General features: G+C 52.8%; 5 protein-coding genes across 5 annotated transcripts; 3 read left to right on the forward strand and 2 right to left on the reverse strand.

Annotated features, from left to right (window-relative positions):
• Positions 1-820: 820 nt before the first annotated feature.
• On the forward strand, positions 821-3,486 carry AYO20_08467 (hypothetical protein; the record flags this gene model as incomplete). Its single annotated transcript, XM_022646744.1, has 3 exons — positions 821-1,071; positions 1,122-1,208; positions 1,263-3,486. 3 exons carry the CDS (start codon positions 821-823, stop codon positions 3,484-3,486), a joined length of 2,562 nt encoding a protein of 853 aa, XP_022497292.1.
• A 1,281-nt stretch (positions 3,487-4,767) lies between these two features.
• On the forward strand, positions 4,768-7,119 carry AYO20_08468 (hypothetical protein; the record flags this gene model as incomplete). The annotated part of the gene is made up of 1 exon (XM_022646745.1): positions 4,768-7,119. The coding sequence occupies one exon, from the start codon at positions 4,768-4,770 to the stop codon at positions 7,117-7,119; it is 2,352 nt and encodes a 783-aa protein (XP_022497293.1).
• A 1,264-nt stretch (positions 7,120-8,383) lies between these two features.
• On the forward strand, positions 8,384-12,600 carry AYO20_08469 (hypothetical protein; the record flags this gene model as incomplete). Its single annotated transcript, XM_022646746.1, has 5 exons — positions 8,384-8,562; positions 8,611-9,544; positions 9,594-11,376; positions 11,429-11,484; positions 11,542-12,600. The coding sequence occupies 5 exons, from the start codon at positions 8,384-8,386 to the stop codon at positions 12,598-12,600; spliced, it is 4,011 nt and encodes a 1,336-aa protein (XP_022497294.1).
• Positions 12,601-13,322: 722 nt separating this feature from the next.
• Positions 13,323-15,302, reverse strand: AYO20_08470 (hypothetical protein; the record flags this gene model as incomplete). The annotated part of the gene is made up of 4 exons (XM_022646747.1): positions 13,323-14,254; positions 14,351-14,631; positions 14,706-15,130; positions 15,186-15,302. 4 exons carry the CDS (start codon positions 15,300-15,302, stop codon positions 13,323-13,325), a joined length of 1,755 nt encoding a protein of 584 aa, XP_022497295.1.
• Positions 15,303-17,051: 1,749 nt separating this feature from the next.
• On the reverse strand, positions 17,052-18,863 carry AYO20_08471 (hypothetical protein; the record flags this gene model as incomplete). The annotated part of the gene is made up of 3 exons (XM_022646748.1): positions 17,052-18,287; positions 18,340-18,457; positions 18,508-18,863. 3 exons carry the CDS (start codon positions 18,861-18,863, stop codon positions 17,052-17,054), a joined length of 1,710 nt encoding a protein of 569 aa, XP_022497296.1.
• Between the last annotated feature and the right edge of the window lie 118 nt (positions 18,864-18,981).

Genomic DNA, 18,981 nt, shown 5'->3' on the forward strand with positions numbered 1-18,981 from the left:
ACAGGTCTCATATATCCAACCCATACAAAGCACAAGCACAAGCACAAGTAGTCAATGGATTTCTCAAGACCCGTGAACCTTTAACATCTGGTGATGTACTCGGGAGCTTGGAGAGTGGGGGGCTCGTGACCATCGGATGATCATCTTTTCTGGGCTTTGTCCCCTGACGGCATATAGCGGGGCTCAAGCCGAGCGGCTTCTTGCATTGCTGAGGGCTGATTGGCAGTAGCTAGCGTGGAGTGCGTGTTATAAAAGACAGCTTTCCGGCCCGGACAGTGGAATTCCCTGCCCGTTGGTTACAGTAAACGAAGCCGCCATCGAGCTGTTGTTGGAGCTTGTCGAACCCATCCATTGATCCCTCGCAACATCCAGCACCAGAAACTGCTTAGATACAGCCCCCCCATTCTCATTTCTCCATCTCCAAACCTCCAATTCGCGCGAAGATCGAGACTTTGCCGTTATTGGACCACTTGCACCACATCCTGTGTGTGCTTCTTCGCATTGGCACCTTCAGGTATTCACCTGCGCACAGGTTCCCACAACGCAATCAACAGAGTCTGTGCCTACACCTCTGCATATTTTACCCTTTGTCACTGCAAGGGCGCCTATACTCATATATTCACTGTCATCCGACCATTGTCACCAGCCTACATCCTACGTAATCGTCAAAGCAATACCCTCTTCACTTCGAACCACTCCCACGGTCGCTGCGGTTTTCAAAGAAGGTTCCCACAGGCCTTGCTTGTTCGCCTCTCGATCTTGACAACAAAGTCATCTACATGCTTCGATCAATGTCACAATCGATTGTATCGCGCTCGGGATGCTATTACGACTACCAAAGAATCTTCACTACCCCCTCACAATCACAAAAGTCGAGAAGCGGGTAGGCGAGACGGTCGCCCTCAACGATGACCTATTTCTCTATTCCTACACCACCAAAGTAAAAGAAGGCAGCCGTTATGATGAGGAAGAAAAAGAGGTGAACCGGAAGTTTGTGACCCACTTCCCTAGCAGTCTCGAAGGTACAATCACGGCATGGAGGGTGTGGGAAGGGGACGTTTTAACTCATCCGTGAGTGCGCCCGGAAGACATACTTGGTCCGATTGCTTACTGGTACGCAGTGTTGACATATGCGAAGTCGAAGAGGAATGCCCGCACACAGTGCAGTTCCTTGGTATGTGCACCAACTGTGGAAAAGATATGACAACGTAAGTCCCCCGCCGTCGTTGAGCCTAAACACGAATGTGCTAATGATGGCCAAGTGTACAAGCAGGAAGCGAAACCACCGATGCAGACCGCGCTCCTATTCGCATGGCTCATGATACGCCTCATCTCACCATCAGTAAGGAAGAAGCAAGCCGGATAGACGAAGAAGCAAAGCGTCGTCTACTTTCATCGCGCAAACTCTCCTTGGTGGTCGACCTCGACCAAACAATCATTCATGCCGCCGTAGACCCCACGATAGCGGAATGGCAAAAAGACAAGGACAATCCAAATTACGAAGCCGTTAAAGACGTCCGCGCTTTTCAATTGATCGACGATGGTCCAGGTATGAGAGGTTGTTGGTATTACATTAAGCTGCGACCTGGGCTGGCGGAATTCCTGGATCATATCTCACAACTCTACGAACTCCACATCTACACCATGGGAACACGCCAGTATGCCCAGCAGATTGCCAATATCGTCGATCCGGATCGCAAGTATTTTGGCGATCGCATCCTCAGCCGCGATGAAAGTGGAAGTATGATCGCCAAGAACTTGGAGAGACTGTTCCCCGTGGATACCAAAATGGTGGTCATCATTGACGACCGCGGTGATGTTTGGAAATGGAGTGCCAACTTGATTCGTGTCACTCCCTTTGATTTTTTTGTTGGCATCGGAGACATCAACTCAAGTTTCTTACCCAAAAAACAGGAAATCCAAACCACACCAACCCCGGAGCCCAGCGAGCCTATAGAAAAAAGCATTGAAAATGGGGAGAATGGTGAACAGGAATCTAATGGCCTTGCCGAGGACGGGACATCGACCATACAAAATGGCACCTCAGCCCTCGAGCAACTCATGGCCATGAGTGGCGGGGACGACCCAGCAGTACGAGAGCTGCAGACGAAAGGCCAAGAGGAAATTATTGCGCTACAATTAGAAGGCAAACCTCTTCTCAAGATGCAACTCCAGCAAGACGAGAAAGATGAAGCTGAAGCGGCTGCTAATAATGGCGAGGTGGTCGCGTCACAATCCACGGAATCTGACTCGAGCGACTCTTCTGATTCCTCTGATTCAAACTCTGCGGTTTCAGCAAAACACAAAGCACGCCACAGCATCTTGAAGAACGATGATGAAGAGCTGATTCACCTCGAAGCGACGCTGACGGCTGTGCATACCGCGTTCTTCGCCGAGTACGACCGAAAGCGGATGGGCGGCAAGGGCGGTCGGGTTGCTGAATTGACCGGCAAACGCAAGGCGCCATTGCCTTCTCAAGAAGAGGGCGACAGACAGTCTGTGGATTTGATGTTTGTGCCTGATATCAAGAGGGTCATGCCCGCCATGAAGCTGAGGGTTTTGTCGGGAGTCAGGATTGTGTTTAGTGGCGTGTTACCATTGGGCACCGACATTCAAAATGCCGATATCAGTACTTGGGCCAAGACCTTTGGCGCGACTATCACGGACAAGGTCGCTAGAGACGTCACCCATGTCATTGCGGCGCGGCCTGGTACTGCAAAGGTCAAACAAGCGGTGAAACGCGGAATCAAGGTCGTCAGTACGGCTTGGCTGATTGAATCCATGCAACGATGGCGCAGGTTGGACGAGAGACCATACCTACTCGAAGGCGTTGGGAGGCAGAAGCAGGAGACGTCCAGTGAGCTCGGCGATAACTTCGAAAAGTCAGGCGCTCCTCCCAACGACCTCCTTCTCAGTTCATCTGAAGGCGAGACGACTGGATTGGATACCGAAGATGACCAACCCGCACGTAAGAGGCTGAAGTTGGATACCATTAAAGATGAGAACGCTTCTGCTGAAACATTCGAGGACTTTGTTGATGATGGCAGTCCGATCACCATCAATCAAGACGAGTGGGCGGACATCGAGGCAGAGCTGAAAGAGTTCATGGGTAGCGACGCCGAGAGCGAGAGTGATACGGATTCAGTCAGCTCCGCCTTGAGCTTCCGGGAGCGACGCGGAGCCAAGAGAAGAAGAGGTGAAGATGGAGCTATCGAACCGTCGGCTAGCGAGATGGACGCATCATCACCAGCCAAGAAGAACGGGATGGGGAGCGCTCTTAGGAGGGTCGCTAATGTCGATAGCGAAGTCGACCCAGAAGTTACCTCTGCGGAACAAATCAGTCGGGAACAACGAGAGGTCGAAGAAGCACAGCAACGCGAAGAAGAGGAAGAAGAAGATTCCGACGATGAACTAGCACGCGAGCTGGAACGAGAACTGGAAGAAGAAGCCGAAGCTGAGGAAGACACACAGCCAGAGACGGGCTGAAGACCCGCATCTGGTGTGGTGTCCATGGGAAAAGACATTATGATCTGACTTCAGCATGTGATTTAGTTTGATTTGCGATTGTATGTTTCGACGACCCCCATAGCGCGGCGTCTGGAAGTGCAAAGGAATCTGGGCATGAACTCGAGCATCAGCATGAGAACCAGCATCAGCATCAGCATGACTTGCATGGCAAACAGGCCAGAGTACCCGGTAGATGGTCGAGTGCACCAGGATAGCATGATACTTGCTTGCTACGTGTCGTGGGATGTTGGCTGCCTGATCAAGCTCGAAGTGTGAATGTCTTCGTATGCTCAACAGGTGTTCAACGCTGATTGAATTTGATATTGACTCTGTAGAGGAGGGAGACATAACCACGGCGCCGGTCAAACATAAACGCCGATGCCGTATTCGCCCATTACAGGGTTGGATGTTGCGACAAGCAACAAACACAATCATCCACCCTGCGCTCCTCTCACGCTCCTCTCCATGTCTTTTCTATATCGCGCACCGCAGTTTCCCCTCCGTCTCCAACGGCCTTGATACTCAATCATGTTACAGGTCCAGAACCCTTCGGACTTGGATCACCACGATCCAGGGCAATCCAGACTCATTATTCGACCTCCATGTCCGTGGATGATGCGGGCCATAGGGCTCGGGAAGCATTTGGCCTACCACAACCACGAGGGGGCCAAAAATATCTCACCGGCCAATGCCCGGATTGCGATGCAGTCAGGCAAGACCAGCTTCTTTGCTGGCAAATGATGTTTCCTGGTGATAAACATTTCTAACCGTCTTAGGAGACTCTCTCACTTCGGCTGCTGTCGAACTGCCTCTTCTGGTTGGAGCTTCGTATGCTCCCACCCCGGCTTACAGATTTCTTTTCACTTTGCCTCGATACTGTTCGTACTCTGTCACTCAATTTCTGTACAGGAACTCTTCCCACCCCCCTCCGCGTCTTCCAGCACCGGATTTTCAACCCCGGCAAGCCCCTGCATATGATTGCTCGGAGTGATTATTGAACAGCGCTTGGGGTTTAAGAGTCTCCGTGGTCTTCCACTGATCTGATACGTCTTATTTTCCTTCGCCTCCGCATAAAAACCACTTCCAGCCTTGTTCCCTGTCGACTCACTACACTCGACCCCGAATGTGCAGCCTCTGAAGTTGTCTATCTGCTATAAACCCCGGCCGCGAACCCTTCTCCTCTCACCTCTGAATGTCCAGGAATGAAGGCGCAACAGCTGGCCCGTGACGGACCACGCGAACACCAGTCTGCGAGATAGCATGTTCACTCCGACGCAACCTCATTTAGATGGTGCCCCCGAAATTTCTCATGGAGCGCACTATACGGCTCCCAGATCTTGGAGCAACTTAAGGAGATGGAGTGTACAAAAGAGTCAATCTAACGTCGTGCGCGAGCAAGAGCAGTCAAGCAGCAACAACTACAACCACTGTCACATCAATGCTGCAACTTCACAGCCATGGCGTCCAAAAGTCCTCTCTTTCCTCAAACACATCTTAGTATTAGTCGCCTTCTCCCTTCCGATCATCTTCTTCGCCCTCGTCACCAAAGTTCCAAAATGGTATGCCTTTGAGGCCGATTACTGGGTATCAAATGCCTTCACCCACTGCAACTTCAATGGACAGTTCACACCCTATGACAAACCATCTATTAGCCTTTGGGATCCTTCGGGATTCTTCTATATCACCGTCTCCTGGGGGAAAATGGCGTTCTCAACAGCAAAATTCATCGATATCGTGTGGGACATTGTCGTTGGGCGCGGAGGACAGGCTTTCCTGGCCGTGGTTACTTTCCAGGTCTCGTCTCAATATTTGGCCTTGGCTATGCGCGAAGCCCCCGTCTCTTACAACACTTTCGAATCCTTGGCTTTCGTGCCTCCAAGCCTGATCAGGACAGGGCGGTTGGCCGTTGACTTGATGACGAACCGAGGTTGGCGAGCAAGGTTGATCATGGTTTGGATCATACTGAGCTCTCTGTTCGTCCTCAGCTTTTCAAGTCTAATCACGGCCATGTCCGGTTATAGCAGCGATATCAGCGCAGTTATGACCGATTATGACAACGAGTCCATCCAGTGGGCAAACTTTCAGGTGGTCCAATTTGCGATCAACGACGCGGAACGACTTGGAATGTCTGGGCCAATGTATGTTACGGTGGGCGATACCTGTGTTAAGCAAGGATTTCTTGACGATGACGATGACGACGACGACGACGACGACGGCAATAGCGGCAACTACAAGCATAGCGATAGTCCATACTCGGGCAAGACTCGCAGCCGCCGGCGTGACAGTGATAACTCGAGCCACGGCAAAGTCAATTGGGAATACGTTCCTACCAACTGCACAACATTCTGGCATGTTGTCCAGTATGTGAGCATGTATGGCCTCAACGCGGACAACCACACCGAAAGCAACATTACCCTTGACGGACATAAGTACACGGTTGCTGCTCCAACGCTCAACATCACGACCTCATACTCGCCCGTTGCTCTGTCCACATTAACAACATATCTGACCACCTTTTCGATGTCGTCCCCTCCAGCTCCTGGGGCATTGGATGCCGTCTCGCAGCTGACAGACTTCACCTTTTGGTTGTACGATAACGAAACCTATCCGCTCTCCTATGTTCTGGACAATGCGTCCTGCCGATACTCGAGGTGGCATAACTGGGGCTTCTCGTTCCTCTTCCTGTTCATTACGTCACTGCTGCTCGCGCTATGGGCAATTGGAACCTATGCGTTATGGCTATACACTTACCTGAACCGTCCTCAGGATGGCATCCCCGGAGAACAGACGACAGGCGGCATCTACAGGTCGAGCTGGTCGCTTGTTGAAGCTATGAAGAGAGACGTGGGGCCAAATGCTGTAACTCCCGACTTGGGAGAGGGCGAGATCCGTGGATTGGTGAGACGGCGACCCGGGCGTCTCATTCAAGGCGTGGGGGGCATCAACCGGTATCAACGACCAATTCTCTCGGAATCCGAGAAGGATGCTGCAGTCTCTCCGTCTCTGATCACCCCTAGCCAGAAAGACCCCATGACGCGCCGGTCGAATTTCCATTCCTGGTTGTTTCCCTCAAACCGTCCCAAGCAGCGTTCTGCAGACGAAATCTATTCGCCAGCGAACAGTGTATTCGCACATGCGGACTCGACTTTCTCTTCAACGTCTCGTCATCCGATTCTGCACTCACCTGCTGATCCTGGGAGGACCATGACGATGACCTCGCGCATGTCGGGTTTTGCAACCCCTCGAACAGAGTCTGTGAGCTTTGGCTTTTCTCCCGCCGCTGAGGCAGACATCTTGGAGGGCTCTGGCATTGTGAGTGGCACTGATCCGGTATCTGGAGCCCCAGGCGGAACCGGATCTGCCAGGAAATCCCGCCCGAGACTTAGTTTAAGCCGAATCATCTCACCAGCATCACACGGGAGCAACCCACGAACAGCGTCCGTGCTTTCTCCACCGACCTCTGCAGCGGCCAAGTGGGTCTACTCTTCTGAGCCTACGTCGGCGTCTGAAGATGCTTCGACGATGACCATTTCTCCCATTCACGAAGACCGAAAGCCCAAGCCAGGCGAGGACGGCGCAATCACTTGGAGGAATGATCTGGGTGACGGTTGAAGACGGCAACCCGGGATCCCCTTGAATGCTTCCGTTTTGCGAACCTTCTCTTGACTTGTCTTCATTTGCTATTATTGGAACTTTAGCGAACAATGGTATTGGCAGATGCTACTCGGATTTTGGTGGCTGGACTTTATGTGTATGGTTGGCAGGCAACAAGATACAAAACACCGGCCCTTGGCGTTTGGTTGTCGGGCTGTATTGAGGGATGGTATTACATTCAAGGTCGACGAGATTCTATACTCATGTGATGATGGTTGAGTGACGAGCCGAAAATATGTCAGCCACGCTATGTTATTGGGAGACGATGTTTGGGACTTTTTAGGTTGCTGTCGGCATTAGCCGTTGTTTAGGCCCTGGACCAGTATTTTAAGAAGAATCTGTGTTTATTTGAGATACCAGCAGCCTGGTATTTAGCTGGAGCAAAAGAGGACTCGAGCTATCCGACATGTTCAGATAGTCGAGACTTTATGTAACTTTATCCACCACTTGCCCGTGACGAATTCTGAAATGACGAAGAATTTTGACGAAGTGAAGTTCCGCCTTTTGTTGTTGACGATCAGGATCGAGGCCTGGATCCTCATGAGGGACTGACCAAACCATTCTTACTGCTGCCATGTTTCTCTCGCGGTTCCTTGATATACCGGCATAGTCAATGTTGCAGGAGTAGCACGTGAGGCCACGGTACCAAAAGCAGCGGCAAGTTTTGTCCAACCACAGAATATAACTACTGCCGCTTTAGACGTAAGGTCTCCCTCCATCGATGGTACAGCCTTGTCATCATTTCCACCACGGCACCAACGATAACACAGAAAGGCACGGCTCTATTAATGTTCCTTTTTTCAGATCCAGCGAGATGAATCCGCAAGACGCCGAGCCCATCTACCTCCGTGAGTTGCTAACTTGGGAACACCCTTGATTCATTGCACGAGTGCAGCTCTCGATCCAACGTCTTGGATTCAGGATGTCGTTCAGCCTTCAGCACAGTAAGCGAGCCAGGGAAGAGGTGGCACCTAGGTGGGTTGTTCTGCGTATCTGCAATGTCTTTTGCAGGGGAAGGGAGATGATATGACGCGAATAAGCCTTTTTTGGACATTCCGAGCTGGTCGTGTTGATCATTCCAGTCGCGCTGCCCGTCTCACACGGACCACCGGGCCTCTCTACAATTCTTCACGACGCTTTTCAATGCTTTTCGTCCTCAGCGCGACATTAGTACTTGTATCTGAGGTAAGTTATAGGATCGGCAAGGAAGGAGAAGCACGAGATGACTTGGAGGGTTCTGTGTGGCATCGCCGTGGCGTGGCGTCTTTTCTTGCCTGTCTCTGGTTATGGCACAACCATCTCGATTGGGATCGTCGATTGTCCTGCGACATACACGAGCTCAAGCACCTCAAGCACCTCAAGCACCACGAGCGCCACGAGCAGCGCATCGGCGACGCCGACGTACGTTCTGCTCCAGGTTATGGCGCGACAAGACTGATTTCAATCCAGGATTACCCCCAGTGAACCAGTTTATCTCACATTCTCCCTGGGTGGCTTCCCCGAGTATCTCACGGCCAATGGAACAGTCACAAATGACATAGAGCAAGCCGCCTCGTTCGCTATCTCACCCTCTGGCCAATTGACGAGTGGGAGCAACTATGTGTCGACATCGGGAGATGTTTCATCGCAGCCATTCGCGGCGTCACCCGAGACACCGCTCATGAAGAGGTTGCCTCGGATCTTCACGCTGTTCTCCATAATAGAGAACGACGTCCTTGTCTGGACAAACGATGTATTCGTTGGTGGACAGGCAATCTTCTGCATCTCTGGCTCAACTCTTGTCGTGGTCTTCAACGCAGTACCGCCACAAGACTGTCTTGTTGTACAAATCGGTGTTGTTCCTACGGAAAATTCAACTCCTTCAACTACCTCTTCGGCTACAGTCGTGTCCCAGACAAGCACAATCAGCACTTCGACCACGTCCGTGCCCCGGTCAAGTTCAGACAGCACTCCGACCATATCAACTTCGACACTGTCCTCAACAGCCAGTTCAGCGTCAACGTCTGGCAGTGTCGGTTCAGTGTCAACCACTGCCTCTACTCCAGATTCGTCTTCTTCTCCTTCAGGCACCTCAGCGTCATCTCCCTCGTCGAGCGGTGTGGCTAGCTCGTCGTCAAGTCATGAGTCTTCCTCCACTCCGGTGACTTCTTCGACAACAATATCAGCATATCCAGCCCCGACGACGACTGGGACACCAAACTGCTTTGATCGCTCACCATTTGACGGCACCGTCAACAATGACTATCTGATTTTGTGTGACACCGACCTTCCAGGCTTCGATCTCGATGCTGTTGCAGCCTCTGATATCGCCGAGTGCATTGATGCATGTACCTCGTTTGCTCCTGGGTCTCAGGGACCTTGTGTTGCGGTCGAGTTTGACATTGTAAGTTCTCGCCCTTCTCTGATCATTATGTAAACTAAGAAGATTTCAGCTTGCGAGTACGGATCCGTGCCATCTCAAGTTCGACATTGGCACTGTTAGCAGGGGAGCCAATTCATTTGCACAAGCTGCGATCGTCGTCAACAAGCCCGATGCTCCCAACATTGTTTTTTCGGATGAGGGAGTTTCCAGCAGCTCAACAAGTTCGAGCGAGCCGTCGACGGTTATCTCTACAACCTCCACAACGACAACTGCCGTGTCCACCTTCACAAGTTCGTCGTCAGCTCCATCGGACAATCCGACTACTTCTGTATTCATTCAACCTACTTCTAGTACGCAACAGGATCTCCCAAGCACCACCACCACCCCGGATGTCATTCAGTCCTCTATATCATCAGCTGTTGCAGGAACAAGCAGCCAAGCGGAACAGACGAGCCAGACGAGTCTCAGTTTTATCCCTGCCAGCTCGTCTGTGCCAAACACTACACCTACCAGCCAACAGCAGTCCAGCACGCTGAGCACGTCGAGCACGTCGAACACCCCTGGAAGTTCTTTCAGTCCTTCTAGCAGCGTAAATCCTCCAAGCTCTTCACCGGGTTCAAGTTCTCCCACCTCATCAACCATCTCTGTCAGTGTTAGTCCTCCGTCAACTTCGAGTCCGGCTACGACGAGTCTGTCAACCTCACGATCGAGTTTGTCACCGGTGGCTCCCTCGCCGACTAGCAGTGCAAGCACCACTGTCACTTTTGTATCCACAACTGCAGTGTCCTATTGCTCTGCAACTCCCACGACGACCAGTCTATGCTCCACCTACAACCATCAAGCACTAAATGTTAATAGCGACGGCTACTGCTATGAGGTCGAATGTGCAACCGCACTGCAGGGTTCTATCCTGACAGGCAACTCGACGACGGCTACTTCACTCAAGAACTGCGTCGGTTTCTGCACAAACTATAATGTGGCACTGCCATTTGGATGTGTGGGTGTAAGCTATCTTGGTTCATCGAGCGGGAGCGGACCCAACTGCCTTCTTCTGTCTGGCATAACTGGGACGATGTCCAACCCGAACATCGACAGTGCTCGTCTGCTTTATGCAGGATATCCCTCGATCAACGATCCAATCTTCACGCCTACGAGTACGACCACGCAGGCTCCAGTGTCCTCGCCTTCCACGCCCTCGTCATCCCTTGCTGCATCGCCCTCCACAACCGCATCTACAACGTCGTATGTGCCTGCCACTTGCTCAGCCGCCCCGACTGAATCAGCATCAGCGTGCCCGGGAAATTCTCCTGCGTGCTATTCCTATAATTTCCTCGGCAACAATGCCAACTTCGAAATAGAATGCGCTACAGCATTCGCAGGATCAACGGGGCAACCGCTTCTGACGTTCGACCTGACTGACTGCATCAACCAGTGTCAGTATGCCAATGCCCTTCGAGCGAACAGTTGTCTTGGGGTGACGTTCATGGTGACAGAAGTGAGCCAAGGGTCGACCAACAACTGTTTCCCTTACTCTACCTTGACCTGTGCGACTCGAGGCAACGCTACTTTCAACAGTGCCCGGATGCTATATGCCGGGTATCCGCAGATGACTGATTATGATGACCCGAGTTTCGTCTGTGGTGGCTCTGGGGCAACAACGTCTGCCACCGGCGTCGCGTCTTCATCGAGCGCGGGAACTTCGAGAGCGTCGACCACAACCAGTTCGACACGGGCGAGCAGCTCAGTTTCTACATCTTCGACAACAGATCTTTCTCAGGCCTCTTCCACCAACTTCCCGCTCGCATACCCTCAGGATCCCATTTGTAACAATAACCTCATGTCGAAATACGAAGGTAGAGTCCATGCATATTCCCAGCCCACTGTCGTTAACTAACTATTGCTCAGGAGGGCAAGTCTCGGTCAACCCAGTCCAACGTCGTTACTACGACATTGAATGCGCGGTAAGTGTGCATCCAGGACCGCTCCAGTCACTTCATCGAGTGCTAACACGGTACAAGGCCGATTATACCAATCCAGGCAATAATCCCTTCGGAGCCACGACACAGCCAACCTATAACAGCTGCGCAAATCAATGCGACATAGCGGCAGGACAGAGTACTCCCTGCTTTGCTTTTTCATGGTCAACCAGTTCTGGCCTGTGCACCTTGTTCGGGCGGGTGAGCAACGGGGTTCAACTTACAACCAACATGACCAACACACCGGGCACCCATTCTGGCCGGTGGCTTGCCACGACAGTCGGGAGCACCACGAATCCTCAACCTCTACAACTGTATCTCGCAAGGCCCATTCCGTTCCCCGTGGGCCCGATCGCGGCAAACTCGCAAACAAACCGCGACTACCCCGGCGGCACCAACACGTATTTCAACACCTGGTCCGACACGTCGCACGCCACCGTTCTGGACCTCTCGTCCCAGTACGGGATCCAATGGAAGATCTTTGACCAAGTCCAGGCCAAGTTGTGGGTCACGGCCAACTTTTGGTTCACAAACACCCCCTTGGGCGTCACCGCCGCAACACAGAACCAGTGGAGCGCCGGTTCGCGCAACAGCGACACCGCACCCTTGGTGTTCCCGGCCGGCAATCTGCCGGGGTACACGCTGGCCCCGTTGTGGACGTACGGGCACATCCTCGGCGCCTCCCAGCAGGGGATATACTACCAGGTGGACACCATCTCGACGGGCCGGTACGGCGTCTCGATCGAATGGTTCTTCAGCCACTTCGGCCAGGACAACAACGTCTTCCACGCCGTCACGACCTACGACACGGGCGTCCCCGGCGTGTGGAGCACCTACTTTTTCCTCTCGGGCGCCGCGTCGGGCCAGAACGAGGACCAGGGCCTGCGGCAGTCGGTCGGCGGTCAGGGCAACCCGGACAGCTTCACCCAGTTCTTCACCTACTGCGCCGCCAGGCAGGACTGCGTCCTTCCGGGCGCCAAGATGACCATGGACACGACAAAGTTTGACGTCTCCCAGGTCATGAATTACACGGCCGCCCTGTTCAACCCGGCCACTTATGCAGTCGGCACTTGGACATGGCAGACGAAGCCGTGCTGTTAATCTTGGCTCTTTGAGTCTCGAGTTCTGGTTCTCGGTTTCTTGGGTTCTCGAGAGCCGTGAGACTTGAGCCTTGCTTTGGGTCTCAGGTTATTGACTCTTTACGTGCATGTCCGACCGGGTGTCTGGTTTTTTCTAGAAAGGAAAACGGTTTTTGTACTGCGTTATTTTCTGGGGACAGGACGGATTCGGGGGGTTGAGTTTGGACATGGGCTCGGATTTGGTGGAGGGATCGATGGAGGATGTGGTGATAGTACCTACGTAGTTAGTCCTTTGTCCTTGGCCTCCCATCTCTCTAGATTTACGTCGTCGTCTTGGTAACAGGCTGATAGGCTGACAGACTGACAGGCTAGGCGGAGCGAGGAAGGGAGGAAGGCGGGGAATTCGGCCGGAAATTCATTCATTGATTAATTGATTCATACTTGTTCCACGATATCCATATCGATATACCTATACCCACGGAGTACTAGCTATACGGACCTACCTAGGGTCTGTATGTATGTTGTGTATCTGGGTTGTTGGGACCGGTATGCCCTCGGAACAATCTGTCCGCTGTCCGCTGTCGTCTGTTCTTCGACTTGAATCCTTCCAGCACCTTCCTCCCTATCACCCTCGCACGCTATATTTCTTGACCCCCTTTTATATACTTTTTTCTTCATCACTTTTTCCTCATAACCCTTTTTGTTTTTGTTTTTTTTTTTGTTTTTTTCGACGGGCGAAGGGATTCAACTCGCCAACCCCTTCTGCCACCACGCACACCTGTGGTTCCTGGTCGGGTCTGGTACGGTGCTCCACCCCTTGGGGGTGAGGAGGTTCGCACTGGCTTTCCCAGCCCGCTCGGCAGGCCAGACAGGGAGGCCTGGCCCGTTGGGGTCGCCCGTCGTGATGAACCGCAGCTGGTAGTCCTGCAGTTGCTGGGCGTAGGTAGCGAACATGCCCGTGGTGGCGTTGGTCGGTTGGCCCGTGTAGAAGTTGTAGCCGGCGTCGCAGCCGTGGAAGGACGGGCCGATTTCAAACGCGTACGTGTAGCTCTTACTACTGCTGTTGCTGGTGCTCTGCCCGTACGCCCGGTTCGTGTAGTCAATGTTGCAGAGAAAGGCCGACTCGCTGATCATGAGGTACACGCGCTCCAGCAGCGACGTGTACGGGTGTGCCTCGTTGGTTGCGTCATCGTACACGGGCGGGTACAGCGTGGTCAGCACGTACTCGCGCACCTCGTCGACTGCCTCGGGGTAGCTAATCTGAAACCAGGCGTCGACGTCCTCCTCGGTCTTGAGGTACGGGGGCGTGAACAGCGCGCCCTCGTTGCCGCAGTGCGAGTTGAACACGCTGATGTTCGGCGCCGACGAGCCCGCGTTCAGCAGCAGTCCCGGCAGCGCCGGCGCGAAGGTCCCGTCCACCACGGGCCCGTATGTGAACGTACCCCAGTTCGACGTGGCGATCTGCATCGCGTTGGCCTTGATCAGCACGTCCGAGGGCACTTTTCGCGCCTCGGCGATGGAGCTCGCGTTGATCATCTTCAGAAACGTCTGTGTGGTGTTCTCTTGAAGGAATGTTGACGTTGAAGGTATGAAGCCCGGGGACTGCGGCATAGCGCGTTGGAACGGCGCCGGTTTGAGTCCACCGTACGCAGTGATTTGGAACTCGATCGAACCACCTGTCCATGATGTATGGGTTAAACATAATAACAAAATCAATGTACAGTATGTGGCATGGATATGAGTGCTGGGGCTAGGGTCAGGGGGCAACTCACCTCCAGCAGATTCTCCAGTAATGGTCACACGGTCCGGGTCGCCTCCAAAGAGGTGAATGTACTTCTGGATCCATTCCAGCGCGAGACGTTGATCGAGGAGGCCAGCATTGGACACACCACCAGCGGCTTGCAGGGTCGGTCCGGACAAAAACCCCAAGGCCCCGAGCCGATAGTTCATGGCTACAAAGACCAGGCCGTCCATCTGACTCGCCGTCTTCATCATGCCGTGGACGTCGTTCCCCGATGACTTCTCACCGATCGTATAGCCGCCACCGTAGATCCTGGAGTCGCATTAGTACCAGACAATCCATGTTGTTGTCTTGTAGATTGGAAAATAGCTTGGTAGTATACATACCACGCCATGACAGGGGCCCCACGCTGTTGTCCCGGCTTCAGCGTGCCGTTGTTGACCTTGTCGAAAATAGATTTGGAAACCACGACGTCCAAGAAGAGACAGTCTTCGGTCGTCCGTGGATCCTGCGGCGGCAATTTGCCATTGCGGAAGCTGTCAAATGGAACTGCGCCGGGAGGAGTGGCCTGAAGCTGTTGTTCTGCAAGGGAAACGTTGAAGTCTGACGCGTTGCCAGCCACGACGTTGGGTAAGTTGGCGAAACCCAGTGTGAGCCAGGTTGGGTTGGCTTGTGGACAGATCCGACCAATACTGCCGTTCTGGACGACCGGGTTTCGTCCGGTAGGGGGTTCTGGAGCGGCCCAGCGAAGATCGCCAACTGGAGGTTGGGCGAAGCGGATGTTGCTGAAGTTGTAGAATTGGCCGGTCGCCTAGGAATGTGTTAGCACGGCACACAGTGCTGGACTGTTGGTATGGAGCACGAACATCCAAGCTGATAGCTTGATGTATCTCGTAACCTAGGTCGACAGTGGGCAAGCCTTGGGAGTAGCAGAGCCGGGAAAAGGCATAGAGGAGTGCTACAACAACGAGTTTGGGTTCCATAGCTTGCTGCCTTCTCATTCGGACGCTGTAGTAACTGCGGAGAGGACTGATTTCAAGTCGACTGCCATAGCCGGAGGAAGCCAGGACTATATAGTCCCATGACGAAGACTATAGCCGTTCTTTTCCCACCGCCTCTGCCAGGCACAGCCAGACAATGTGTCCATCGTATCGGTATGCCGAGGTTCAAATGTTTACTGATTCCCAATGGCTTGAAATCGCCCATAATGGTGGGTGTAAAAATATGTGCAATTAGTCGACGTCGTCAAGCCCGAATCAAAATACCTCTTGGCCAGCGAAAAGCATTAACGCGGGTATTGGTAGATAGGCACATTCGCTAGCTGCCCAGATCCCCCTGGTTCTTCTCCGCAATTTGGGCCACATTAGCTTGCATGCTAGGACTGCCTGTGTTCGGTATAGATCGGGGACCATCACGGGGGACAGCCAATCGGCGATACAGAGATGTTTTCTCCCTTGGACTGGCGGGTAGATGCTTGCGAAGCCCAGTGGGTTCTATCCAGAAACGGGCTCGAGTTCTTCCGAGTCTGGACATGGGTCGGACTCCAGATCATGCCGCACGATCGCACCGTTGCCTAGGTCAGGTAAGGGCAGTGCGAAGCGAGCCATGAATCGCTCAAGCGCGTCTGATCCTCGGTATCTTGAACCGCTAGCATTCACTCGCTGGTGACGCGACTTCATCATAATCGGCTTTTGCCATGCTGCACTCGGTCGAGAGAGCGGACGAGGGGGATCCAGGGAACTTGCCCGCGCTCGCCGTATCGCCGAGGATGGTGGGAAAGTCAACGGGTGAATAGAGAAGGAGAGAAGTAGGAAGATGGATCGCCGGGTCTACCTTGACCACCTGTATAGAGTAGGTGAAGCCTGAGGTACTCGTATACAAGAGAAAAGGTAAGACTTTGGGATCTTGACTGCGTAACTGGCTAGCCTCTTGGCACCCCCGCACTGGGGGAGACACGGGAAGATGACTTTCAATACGAGCTCGCAAGGTAGGTACTTCTGACTAGCAGCTGGTAGCTAACACCCACGATCATGAAAACAAGTAGCGGAACAAATATATTAATTAGGTAGTAGACAATGATAGTAGTGCCTCAGATGTCCATTGTAATGCCTAAGCCCTTCATAGATAACATAGCCACCCGGCCCCATCCCCTTCACTTAAGATCCTATACCGAATAAACTCCGCACCTACAAAAAAACATCGCATACTCGTGGATCGCTGGTAAAACGCACAAGTTTGTATTATATTAATTAGTGTAAACGATTCTCCTTCGCAATCGACCATAGGATATGGAATACAGGGCTTCCCGTTCGCTCAGCCGTACTTAAGCCATATGCCGATCAGTTAGTACTACCGTGGGTGACCAGGTGGGAATCCTGATTGTTGATTGTTTTTGCTTTTTTTGATGTCGTTGGGTAGAGAAAAATGAAGAGATTCTCCAGACCAAATCTCGTGTCAAGAATCGAAAAATTGGTGGTGGAAAAGCATTTTTTGTTCTTCCTGTCGAGCCATGTCTGGATGATTTTGGAGGGTTGGGGGAAACAAGGCCAAGCGATATGGATATATGTGGATCAACCCTTACTAAAATAGGAAGAGTGCCAAAGTTTATTATTTATTTCCACTGCATTCCCAACCTTGGAATTGACTTGTAACCAAAATGTACACTGTACATTCGACCCTTACATGTACCTGTATCTCGTACAATAGTGTTCGCTACGGCCATCACCCGCGGCTCAGCAATCTGCCCTGCCCCACGTTCTCGGGAACGGAACGACCTCCCTCAAGTTATTGACACCCGTCATGTATGCGAGCAGGCGGTCAAATCCCAGGCCATAGCCACCGTGGGGACTGCTTCCGAATCGTCGAAGGTCGGCGTACCACCTCATGTTCCCCAAAGTCTCTCCCTTTTCCAGAAACGGGTAACCGTTGCCATTGTCGCCATTCGATATTTCGGTTCTCTTGATTAACCCCTTTTGGCGCATCGATTGAATGAGATGCTCCAACCGGTGTTCTCTGAGACTTCCTCCAACCGCTTCACAGTAGCCAAAGGGAAGCAGCAGGTCGAAACAGGCCACAGTGTCTCCGTCCGACTCCGATTGAGCCCCACCTTCCAGTGGAGTTGCCGACGACGGAAGCATGTAGAACGGTTTGACCTCTTTTGGATAATGCGTCACAAAAACAGGCCTTCCCTCTGCCAGATTGTCCACGATCCACCGTTCGTGTTCCAGTTGTAATCCCTGCTTCCATTGAGGACGGTGAACGAAAAGCGTGCCATCGCTGGATTCGTGCGCCTTTATCAGTGCCTCCATAGCTGATGTGTAGTCCACCTGGTGCCACCGTCCAGTAAGTCTAGCCCACCGAGCTGGCAGATCCACAAAGTCCGCGTCCGTAGGTCGGTGTTTCTGGTCGGAGTAGTATTCAACCAACTCTTTCCCCGTGCGATGCTCTTGTAGTGATTGTGTGAGGTATGCCACAAGGCTTTGCACTCGGGACAGCAGCTCTTGAAAAGAAACGTGTCGATGCTCAACCTCGAGCATGTAAAATTCAGACAGATGCCGCGGGGTATCGCTTTCTTCGGCGCGGAAAGTCGGGGAGAATGCAAACACATCCCCTTGCTCGGCGGCGTGCGCCTCCAAATGAAGCTGTGACGACACAGTAAGGTATTTTGGCTCTCGGAAATAAAGCTTTTCTTGTCCCTTAGAAGTATTTGGTGTTGTGCCGGGAAGCTGTTCATGGCTCTGCGGGGCTATTGTGAATGCCTCTCCCGCTCCTTCGCAGTCTGAAGAGGTGATCAGTGGCGGAAGGACTTGATAGACTGGGTCCGGTTGGTTGGAGAAATGCAACGCAATTGCCGAGATCAATTGGCTGCGAGTCCGATTAACAAGAGAGTGGAAGGCCGTGCGCATTCTGAGGTGAGGAACGGTTCGGAGAAAGTCAGTCGACATCGACTGCTTCTGAATGGGGTTGTCCTGTCGCCGTTAGCAGGGGCAGCGGCGCGCAAGGAGGAACGGTTAGACGAACAGAGGTATTGCCATCACCCAGCGTCTCGATCTCTTCGACTTGCAGTTCATGGCTCTGTCCAGCTCCTTTCGACGGTACCCACTTGCCCACCAAGGCGACGTAGGCGCCATTGGTGATGCTGCTGGGTGTCAGAACTCGTCCATGCTCCTTGGATGCGCATCCACCTACTCTTTCGCCAACTGCGGATCGGGAAACACTGCTTGGACATTCGCGAGCGTCGAACCATCTCCGATCCGGGCAAATGCGACTTTTTTCTGCTTCCGGATACTGCGCACTAAGCCTGCAATTTTGACCGATTCATCCGCTCGCAAGCCGTTGACGTACTCGGCATCGTTCGAGAGTCTAGCATGGCGGACAAGGGCCGGTGAAGTTTCTGTAGCTGGTGCGCTTTGACCGTGCAGATATTGGACGGAAATGCTGGACGGTACAATGTCATATCGAAGTCTTGCAATGTCAAGGGACGAGCATCGAGGCAGGATCCTGTCTCCGAGATGCCATGGCGCCTTCAAAACACGCCATAGCATCACGCAGGGGGAGGGCGACAAACAGCAGCCAACAGCAGAGGCCGCAGAGTATCCGGAGAGTATGAGAAAGTCAAAGAGGAGCTGCAGGTCGCGCAGACGATGCTGTAACAATTTAGCG

Source organism: Fonsecaea nubica (genome assembly GCF_001646965.1).
Source record: "Fonsecaea nubica strain CBS 269.64 chromosome Unknown Scaff67, whole genome shotgun sequence".
Taxonomy (NCBI): domain Eukaryota; kingdom Fungi; phylum Ascomycota; class Eurotiomycetes; order Chaetothyriales; family Herpotrichiellaceae; genus Fonsecaea; species Fonsecaea nubica.